This window comes from Lepisosteus oculatus, chromosome 26 (genome assembly GCF_040954835.1).
Source record: "Lepisosteus oculatus isolate fLepOcu1 chromosome 26, fLepOcu1.hap2, whole genome shotgun sequence".
In the NCBI taxonomy this organism is placed as follows: Eukaryota; Metazoa; Chordata; class Actinopteri; order Semionotiformes; family Lepisosteidae; genus Lepisosteus; species Lepisosteus oculatus.
The window spans coordinates 1,397,294-1,407,887 of NC_090721.1; the positions used below are offsets into that span (position 1 = coordinate 1,397,294).

A 10,594-nucleotide genomic window follows, 5' to 3' on the forward strand; every position below is an offset into this window, starting at 1 on the left:
TGCTACACTATTGTGCAGCCCCAGAATTACAAATATTTTAGTATCAAATTAATCTGTAACTTGCAATGTATTTTTTGGGCCGTATTGTGGTTAATCCAGATTTAAAAATCGTTTTTATAATTAATGAGTACATTTCAAATGTTTTAGAAATGTACCTAGAGCCCCCTAGAGGTTTCTGGAGGTGTTGCATTAGCGCCGCTACTTGGAGGTAAAAGGTTAGAGGGCACCCAGGGGTCACTGACATGGCCGCCTCCTTATAGAAACACGACTTCGCTCTCCCGTTATTGAAAATGAATGCGTGTCGTCTCAGTTAGAATTCTAGTTAAGAGAATATGAATAAATTGGTATACGTGATATTTCTGTTGCATGAAGAGGAGTTTACTGCTGAAGGAATTTAACCGGACCGGGTAGGTGTGGTGCTGTACTTCTGTTCTCACGTTACATTTTTAAATATGCCAAAAAAAATAAGCAAAACACTTTTACTAAAGAATCTTAGCAGCCGTTCTTATAGCTGTCATTTCACTTTATTCCGTTTGAATAAAGAAAATGAAGGCCGAACCCTTTAGATTGAGAGTCCGACGCTATTTACACAATGACGTGAATAAAGTGATTAAGATGGAAGGATTTTTTTTTTAATGTTGCACATGCCTTTGGAGTTATTTCAGTCATGATATACTTACAAGAAATCCCGGTTTTCGGGTTTGTATCTCTTACTGAATACTGAGGTTTTGTTTAAAAGCCTTGGATGCTGTTAAGCACAGCCAGCAGATTATGAACCCGGATGTTGTTCTTTGCTGGGTAATTGACAGATTCCCCGCCTGTGAACACCTGGGTGATGCTCTGAGGATGCTGGGTGGTGAACATCACCTCTAATCACGTGACCCCACCCCCACCCCACGTCCGTTTGAACACCAGCGTTGGCTGAAGCTCCTCGGTCCTCTTTGTCCAGTGCAGCATGCTGCCTGTCTGGCCGGTGGCCCTGGCGGCTGCGCGGCTGTGCGCCCGGCGCGGTGCGGCACCGAGCTGCCGCTGCTACACCGCCTCCAGCCCGGCCGAGGGGGAGGGGGCGCTGAGGGACAGCTCTGCCCGGGCCGGCCCGGTGTTCCAGTATGTGGGGCGGCACAGCCGTCCCAAGGACAGGGTCTTCGTGTGGGGGTTCAGCTACACCGGCGCCCTGGGGATCCCCAGTTTCCTGGTGCCCGACAGTGGGAGGAAGAGACCCAAGAAGTACCAGCTGACCCCCTACCGCCTGGAGACGGAGGAGAAGGTACACGCAGCCCTTGACTACTGCCTTCATAACCGGGCTGGCAAAGAGACAGCCTGTGACCCAGACACACTGGCCTGGCTGCAGTACTAGCAGCTGAGGCCCAGTTTAAAGCAGAGCTTTGATCCACCCTGCCCCTCAGGACATGGGGGCCGAGGGTTGATTTCTCCCAGCAGAGCAGTAAAATGGGTTGAAAGAAAGTGCAAAACTGCAGCATCCAGCCAAACATTGCTATTCCTGTGGTGGGATGTGGGCAGTGAGCTTGTAGGGTTAGAGTGGTGGTTCGTTTGCATTACTGCCTCAGCACCAAGACTCGGATTCGCCCCTGCTCTGACCTAGACAGCTCACACCTGTCTGTGTGGAGTCTGCATGGTCTCCCGGTGTTTGTGTGTGCTCCAGTTTCCTTCCAGCTGCAGCTGGGCAGATTTGGGTTAAATGGACAGTCTAAAACAGTCCCTTTTTGGGGGGTGGTTTCAAGAGGATCTTGTACTTTAGAAGATTTGACTACTACTGTACTGTCTCCAGGACTGTAGACAAGTCGAGCCAGATGAACCCACTGGGTTGAAGAGCCTCCTCTCAGCGGTGGCCATTCTGATGTTCACTGGGCTTCTCTTCCAGATCTCGTCTGCTGCCTGTGGCTATGGGTTCACTCTCCTGTCCTCTCGCACCCGGGACCTGACCAAAGTCTGGGGCATGGGCCTCAACAAGGACTCGCAGCTCGGTTTCCAGCGCACCCAGCACAACAGCAGTCAGTGGGACATTCCCTCCGAATTCATTCCAGGCTGTTCTCCCATTTAGAAACAGGACCGGTCTTTTAGCACATGTCAGCTACCGGCTTGGCCAGTTGTGTTTTCTGTTATTTCACTTGGGTTTGAAGCCATTTAAAAGTGATGATGTCCTTAAAACACTGCCCGGTTTTCAGGTTTCTAGGCTGAAGCGCAGCGCTAGCTGGTCGTCTTGCCTTGTGTGTGGGGGTACCATCTGGCATTACAATCACTGGGGACACGTTTGAGGCAGGAGGACAGGATTGTAAAGCATTAAGGAGGAGAAGGCTTTGTTTCGCCAGCCAGTCTTTTGTTGGATTATGGCTGGACACCTGTGGTGTGATGTGGGTGGTGCTTCTGAAGTGTTTCCAGGAGTCTTTTATTTTATGTCATGCATGCTGAACGTCAGAATGGATGAGTCTGTAACATCCACAGTAGCTGGAGTCCTGTAGAGGCGAGCTCTGGCTCGGTGAGACCCGGGCAGAGCCGATCTGAGGCTGGTGAGATGCGTCAGCCCCCGCTGAGCGACTGTGCCTTCTCTCTCCGTCCCCAGACAGCAGCTACGAGTACGTGCTGGAGCCCTCGCCCGTCGCGCTGCCCCTGCGCAGGCCGCAGGAGACCCGGGTGCTGCAGGTGGCCTGCGGCCGCGCCCACTCGCTGGTCCTCACCGACAACGAGGGCGGTAAGCGCCGGACGCCGTCCCCAGCCGCGCACCCTGGGAGCGGAGGCGCGGCCCTGTGCTTCGACGCTTTGCGGAAAGAAAGAGTTGAAAGAAAGACACCCCAGCACGCTTGCTTTTTACAGGCTGTGGGAAATCGTGTGGTAGAGTTCTTTTTACAAATGTGTTTTTCATCTCCTCAGGTTCGTCTGTAAATTTGCAAGTTATCGCCTTTCTGTTACTATCGATGTACTTTGCCGTGTTCAGTTCTCATGGTTATCATAATGCTTTACTCTGTTGTTACCATGGCTAGTATGGTTTTTGCTGTAGTGCCTACGCTACATTCCTATCATACACTGAGCAATTGCCATAAGGCTTGGATCAGGAACTGCACCATGTAGCCTTTTCCTTTTCCAGGTAGTGTTTACTGAATGAGTCACTCGGCAGACCTGCACAGCAAGTTTTTTCTCTAGTCTGGTCTCTCATGTTGTCCCTTGGTCCGTTCTCCCTCCCATCGCAGTGTTCAGCCTGGGGAACAACGCGTACGGGCAGTGTGGGAGGAAGGTCGTGCAGGACGAAGTTTACAGGTATGAAAACCTGCACTTGATGTTCAAATTTGGCTTAGCGGACAGATGTCCCTAAGGTGCACTGCAATAGCATCTCTCGCTTCATGCAAGGCAGAGACGGAGGCAGCAACAAGCGTGACGCTTGGGGAGGAAGAACAGACGTGCACGTTGTGTTGGATAAAGTGGTGGTGCAGGATGGGGAGTGCACTGCCAGGGAAGGGTGGCCAGCATCCTCTTGGCAGGAGTCGTGCTGGGTACCAGCCGGCTTGTATTGACGTCTGTGAGGCACGTGCCACCCTTGCAGTTGGCACTAACCCTCTGGTAGGGCACTGGAAAGCTTGTAGTGTCAAGGCTGTGACCATGACCATGTGTTGGACCTTTAGGACAGATAACTGCCTGTTAAAGGAGTAATAATGAGTTGCTATTTTTTTTTATTGTTTTTTTTAAATTGTCGGATTAAGTCTACGATATGGAAGGTTTTTTTCAAGCAGATGAAATGAAATCTGCCTCTGCTGGAGTGGTACTGTATTTAGCCGAATACTGATTGTCTTTAACCACCCGTCTGTGCTTGTGTCGCCCTCCTCTGGGACACAGCGGCAGTCACGTGGTCCACAGGATCCAGGGCTTCGACAGCAGAGTGATCCAGGTGAGTGGGGTTGTGAGACCATGGGACGTGTGCAAAACCTTGATGCACTCGCCAGTTACGTTTTTCTTTAGCGATACCCACTTGATTTTCTGGTGTCATCGCTGGCTCGCAGAAACGGACCCTGCAGTCGCACACGGGAGAAAGAGGAAGTGCAGGCAGGCTCCTCCAACCTGCACGTGTGAGCAAGTCGTGCCCCACCCTGAAAGCCCTGGCTCATCTCTCTCTGTCCCCTGCTTGGGGAATCAGCATGGCCTGTTGACAAGACTCAGGCTTGAACCCGCAGTCATTTCTACCATTGGGCAGATAAAGTGGTCTTTATGTGGCACGTTTGAAATTTGGGATCTCCAATCATCCGAATTGCGCTGTTCTCCCCACTGTCAGCTGGAAGTCCGCTCCTTCTGTGTTTGCCGGAGAGCACAGAAAGGGCACCCCCCCCACTTCTTCGGCACCTGCTTTGTCCCGCTGTCCGACCCTGCCAACAAAACCTGGCACCTGGGGCCTGGTCTGGGGTGCTATTAAGTTTCGATTAAATCCCCAGTTACTGTCATCGGTTATACAGGCGTCAGAGTCGTTCCGTTAACTCTATTGCATGATGAAACCCTCAAGGACATTAGAATGACCTGTTTTTGGTTTGGAGAGTTCTGTCTTGAGTTCAGTGGTGAATCTTAACGAGAGTGGATTGTCTCCCTGTCTGGCAGGTGGCCTGTGGTCAGGATCACAGCCTGTTTCTGACTGAAGACGGCCAGGTTCATGCCTGTGGCTGGGGCGCAGATGGTCAGACAGGTCAGTGTCTGTGACCGCGCGTGCCCTTTTCGAGGTGTGCGCTGCAGTTGTTGACTGAGGGCGTCACGGTGGCGCAGTGGTCGGCGTTGTTGCCTCCTGGCGCTGGGGCCCAATTCTGGACCTGGGGTGCTGTCTGTGTGGAGTCTGCATGTTCTCCCCGTGTTTGTGTGAGTTTCCCCCAGGTGCTCCGGTTTCCCCACCACAGTCCAAAGACATGCAGGTGGGTTAATTGGCTTCTGGAAAAACTGGCCGTGGTGTGTCTGTGTGCGGACAGCCCTGTGATGGACTGCCTCCCCAGTGACCCTGTAGTGGATAAAGCAGTTAGCGAATCGGTCGATTCATTTGAATCCATCTCAGTTGAACTGGCAGCCCAATATGTGATCCCCTGTCAAAGCCTGAGGAACAGTGAGTCTGTCTCCCAATAATGCTCCATATGTTTACAGTATATGTAAATATTTTATGATTTGTCTTTGTTGTAAATGTCTGTAGATTTTATTTTATTTTATTTTTTTTGTTTAATGTTAATTTTATTCTTACTTGCTTTGGCAACACTGATTGTCCCCAACGGTCATGCCAATTAAGCACCTTGAATTGAATGGATGGATGCAAGTGTGGACCAGCAAGGCCTGGCGATCTGTCTGCTAGATATTCATGCCCGGCAGGGTCAATCTGTATCCATCAAAAGCTTTCCTGAAATGTCCGGCAGGACTGGGGCACCACGCCGTCAGCCCACAGCCAGCGCGCGTGTGCGGGGAGCTGGAGGGGGTGCGGGTGAGGCAGGTGACCTCGTATGGGGACTGCAGCCTGGCTGTGTCCCAGGACGGGGAGCTCTTCGGCTGGGGCAACTCGGAGTACCTCCAGCTCTCGGCTGTCACCGAGGCCACTCAGGCAAGTATGAAGGGTCCCGAGATGGAGTCGCAGGTGTAGATCTGCCTCCAGATGAATGTTTCTGGTTACGTAACAGAATTTCTCGTTTGAATCTTCCGGATCAAGAGCTGGATGTCCCATGGTGTGATGTATTAATACTCATAAGGTCAGATTTATTCTGAAAACGTTTTCGTAACTATATGAAAGCCAAATCGCTGTAGGCAGTGGAGGAAAAATACAAGCATTGAGACGGGCCGTGTCATAAAAATACATCTTCAGCCACGATTTCAGACCAGAGAGAGACTCAGATTGCCAGAGGACACGGGGTTTGACACCATCTCTTCTGAGTCCACCATAGCGGGTTGGCTGAGTTTACAAAGAACTAGTGATCCTGCACAGGGAGGAGAGCAGGGACGGATAAGAAAGATGACAAGAGCTTGGTTGTTCTGTGTTGGAAAAAGCAAAAACAGCTGAGACATGCAAATACTCTCCCAGAAGTAATTAGCTTCGCAGCCACTGAGCAGTTCATTGTAACACACCTGAAATCTCCAAAACCATATTTTTTGCTACCTTAGCACTGAAGTGACAGCAATGATTTAACAGATACCATTCTGCTGATTTCTTCTGTTACCCCGACTAAAAAGTTTTTTTCTTAATTCTCAACAGTGACCTTTGCCCTTCTTGCCAAACAGGAGGCAGAGAGCACTGCACATGAGCTGCAGTCTGTGGGCAGGTGACCAGTCTCTGTCCCTGCGAAGACTGATTGCTCAACTTTCAGACCATATTGGAACTCTGGGTTTATCAGTCTTCACACTTAAAGTGGGGTTGAGTAACTGAGCAATCTCAGCCAGCTGCTCTCTGCTGCTGAGTAAACAGATCAGTCTGCTACCAGAGAGCAAAGCAAGCCCTTTCTTTGTTCTTCTGATTTTTTTTATTTTTCTCACAACCTTCTTCAAGGCATTGTGTGTTCCGAATTATTACCGAACTCTAAAGGAATTAAAACAGTGTATTTGAAGGTCAGTACTCACAGCAGCCTCTTGTAAGTGTTAACCCCGTCATCAGTTGGCTCCAGAAAGCCATGCAGCGCGCGCTCCCTGATGGAAGGAAAGAGATGGATCTGGTTAAGCAACAGATTAGTGCAGCAATAGTTAACTTTTGTTCCAAGTAGCTAATTGATCTGAGGCTCTTGAAGGAATCCAAGATATCAGATTTGAAGTCACGGCTGGGCAGCTTGTTCCAGACTCTCACAGCCCGTTGTGTAAAGGGGCGACTCCTGTTGTCAGTTTTAAACGCAGTTCTTAGCTTCTGCTTGTGTCCTCCGGTTTGTGTTCTGCTGTTGATCGGATCTGCTGGCTGGACTTTGAGATGTTTGAGTCTTTTTGAATACTTCCACGAGCTCACCTAGTGATTAGCACTGTTGACTGGACTAAAAAAAATGCCATCTTTTCACCTGTCAGTGTCGGACATGTCTTCAAGTCCAGGAACGTGCCTGTTTGTTCGCAGGGGGCCGATTGAAAACTGCCGTTTTAACTTCGCCGCTTTCTTTTCCTCAGATCAACGCTCCACAGCGCCTCCCCCTGCCCGGGGTGGGGCAGGTACAGCAGGCAGCCTGCGGAGGGACCCAGGTGGCAGTACTCAATGGTGAGGCGAGGCGCTGCTCCCTCTCATGCAAGCATGGCCTTTGCTGGGAGCCCTTTGCTACCAGTTTGCAGTATCACTTACATGCTTTGTCGGGATGCCCTGTCGTGTGGAGTTTGAGATGGGTTCTGTACGAGTCCCAGTTGTCAAGCACTGGGATACTTTCCAGCTCTTTCAGTGTTGCTGTTGGCCACACGGTGGCGTCCCTCACTAGGTTCCCCTGTGCCCCACTGTTCAGTCTAGAAGCGCAGCCTGTCTGGGCACCTTGCACTTCTTAATTATTGAATATATCATGTTCAGAGAGATATTAAGAGTCTTTTTAAAATGTTTTTATATCCTGCTCCTAATTTGTGCCTTTAGACAATTTTATCCACAAGTTGTTTTGAAAGCTCCATGGTCCTATTTATTTAATCTTTGCTTGAAATTCACTGCCTGACTGAGGGACCTTACAGAGACAGATGTATTTGTTCTGTAATCATTGTCAGCACTAGGATTAGACACAGACAGAGGTCACTCAACTAATTCTGTATTGTGTTAGGTAAGGTAATGTTGTGACACCTAAATTAATTTAGGTTTGCCACAGCAATAGTTTTGAATACTTATACAATCGTTTTCTTAAATTATAATTATTTATTCATATTAATTATATATCTGCTTTTTTGGTTTGGATTTTTTTTTATTTTGCCAGGATTGACAGAGCAGTTATCTAAGAAATCTGTGCATAGGTCCAGTCACTAAGCATAAGCTCTATGTCAACAGTACATTACTGAGATTACTGAACCTAAAAGGTAAAAACATGTCCTATGTGTGTAGGCAGCCTGATGCTATGGACTCTTCTTTCTCTTTAATTTTCAGAAAAGGGGGAGGTGTTCATTTGGGGATATGGTATTCTGGGAAAGGGGCCTGACCTATCAGAGTCCAAGACACCAGAGATGATCCCGCCCACGCTGTTTGGACGCACGCAGTTTAACCCTGAGGTGACTGTGGCACAGATCCACTGTGGACTCAACCACTTTGCCGCTATCACAAGTAAGGGTCTCAAGAAAAAAAACAAAGCAAATACTTCAGGTTGTTTCGAGGGGGGTAAGAGTTATAAGTACAAAATGGCCAAATGGCTCCGTCACTAGTGAGTTGGTCCTGAAAACAAAACAAGAATGAAAATTGATTATGGTTGCTTCCACTGAAGACTTCCAGACATCAGTCCATCACAGGGCACACACACAGAAACACACACTCACACTGGGGACAATTTTTCCAGAAGCCATTTAACCCACCAGCAGTCTTTTGATTGTGGGATTAAATCTGGAGCACCTGCAGGAAACCTATGCAAACTTAGGGAGAACATACAAACTCCACCCAGACAGCACCCCAGGAGTTGAACCCTGGACCCCAGCGCTGCACAGCAGCAATGCTGGCCACTGTGCCTCTGTGCTGCCCACATAGAAAAAAATCACAACGTCAAATTAGCGTATCCTGCTTAGATCAGATGATCCAAACAACGCAGGAAACGGAATGGTCATTACTGGATGCCTATAAGAGAGCCGCACGTCCTTGTGTTGCAGATCGGGGAGAGCTCTTCGTCTGGGGCAAGAATGTGAGAGGGTGTCTGGGCATCGGGAAGAGAGATGACCAGTACTTCCCATGGCGGGTAAGAAACAGGGACACCTCCTGCTCCCATGAGCCCCGGAAAGTAAAAAGCTATGTTAAACCAGCCATATCTTCCCTTGTTTCTAATCCCGTTTTTTTAAACTCAACACTCGCTGCCCACTGTATTGAAATCGTGGGAGCAGTGTGGCCGTCTGACCACTTGCACCTACCAGGTGGGGAGGTCCGGTGAAGGTTTGGTTTTGGGGTTTGTGGTTTGGGCTTCACCTGGGGGACTCTGTCCCAGAAGGGCCTTATCATCACCTGGGGGAGACCTGTGGCCATTCTGCGGTTGTGAAAGACACAGCGCAGCCACAGCAGGCTGGCACGAGCTTGCTGTGGTTCAGGGGGGAGGGGGGCACCGGCTGGGATCGGTGCCCAGGCAGGGAGCTCTGGTTGGACTTACCCGGGTTTAAACGATGATGATGATGATGATGACCGCATCGCACTGTGGTGTTGCAGGTGACAGTACCCGGCCATGTGGTTGATGTGGCCTGCGGCGTGGATCACATGGTAGCCTTGGTGAAGTCGCTGTCGTGATTTGCTTGCCTGCCTTTTCCTCGACCTGCCATTATCGTCTCACCCACCGGGGGGGGGGTGGCTTCTGGCACCCTTACACCTCCTGCAACCCAGAGACAGAAGAGGACACTCAACGTTTAGGATTTAAACGAGGAGGAGGGGTCGAAGTGCTTTAGCCTGGGCTGGCCCCTCCATCTAATGGGGAAAAAAAACAAAGGCAGATTTCAGCTCAGGTTTTTTTCTGGAGCTCTTACAAAGCGGCATTCAGCTTGATCGCGAGACATCGTAAACGTCACAGTGGGAACTGAATCGCGCTCAACCTGGCTGGAGGAAGAAGCTGTCCTGCCTTTCAATTTCAAAGATGTTTTTTTCAATCCTCAATAAATACTAATGTGACATGTGACTCCGCGATCCTTATTTGGGTAAGCAAGCAATGCAACAAGGCCAGAGGGTTGCAGGGTTCGAAGGTGGAGCAATGCTGTTGGACCCATGAACAAGGCAAACTTATTTGATAACATGTCAAGCTATTTAAAGGTGTATGAATGCAAGAGGCTTTGCATTAAAGAAAGAATCTACCAAATTCATAATGTTCAATAGACTAATGGCCCTTCATGAAAGAGGTTATGAAAGTGTTATGGCAGGGCTCTGAGGAATTCCCTCTTTCTCATTGGCCTTTGACTTGTGATAGCAGTAAAATTCTGCAGTCTTGTTTACCTGTTCAATAGCAATGCAGAGGGTGGCGGTCTTTATCTTGCTGGTCTCTGTTCAAACTGACTTAGTGCTGTTGCTCTGTGATTTATAGTTACATCTTTACATCTATGCCCACAGTAAAATTTATGAAAGCCATCAGCTAAACCAAGTAAGGACATGTAATACTGAGCCACCATCGGTCTTAAAACCAAAATACTTTGTCATGATGGTTAGTTTTTAAATAAGACTGACTATTGCAAACTCCACTGACATTCAAGGGTCCTCTTTTGTACAGTTGCACCTGGACTGCTTCTGGAAGTCTAATTACCATAAAATAGAATAAGGTCATTATGTTTTACAAATGAAATCCAAGACTGAAATCAAATTGTTAACCAGATCTCTACTCATTACTGGCACACTCAACATTGTAGGTGTGCCAGGACACTTTCTTTCCTGCCAAATAGGACTTCAAAAGCTCTGACCTCAATCTTGTGACGTACATTGTGATTCTTGTGTTCTACCTCGATCACCAGCACCTCAGCCTCCTTGTTTCCA

At 48.9% G+C, this 10,594-nt stretch overlaps 1 protein-coding gene across 1 annotated transcript; it reads left to right on the plus strand.

Annotated features, from left to right (window-relative positions):
• Window positions 1–221: 221 nt before the first annotated feature.
• Window positions 222–9,745, plus strand: rcc1l (RCC1 like). The gene is made up of 12 exons (XM_069184337.1): window positions 222–407; window positions 810–1,267; window positions 1,883–2,012; window positions 2,582–2,710; window positions 3,207–3,273; window positions 3,847–3,898; window positions 4,597–4,681; window positions 5,388–5,569; window positions 7,102–7,189; window positions 8,042–8,215; window positions 8,749–8,834; window positions 9,293–9,745. The coding sequence occupies exons 2-12, from the start codon at window positions 956–958 to the stop codon at window positions 9,368–9,370; spliced, it is 1,383 nt and encodes a 460-aa protein (XP_069040438.1). The 5' UTR covers window positions 222–407; window positions 810–955; the 3' UTR covers window positions 9,371–9,745.
• The last annotated feature ends 849 nt before the right edge of the window (window positions 9,746–10,594 follow it).

Excerpts from the sequence above, each read along its gene's own strand:
- rcc1l (XM_069184337.1), top strand. The coding sequence starts at position 956 with ATGCTGCCTGTCTGGCCGGTGGCCCTGGCGGCTGCGCGGCTGTGCGCC. Across the intron at positions 2,013-2,581 it reads GCGCACCCAGCACAACAGCA|ACAGCAGCTACGAGTACGTG; the intron begins GTCAGTGGGACA and ends CTCCGTCCCCAG. Across the intron at positions 4,682-5,387 it reads GGGCGCAGATGGTCAGACAG|GACTGGGGCACCACGCCGTC; the intron begins GTCAGTGTCTGT and ends AATGTCCGGCAG.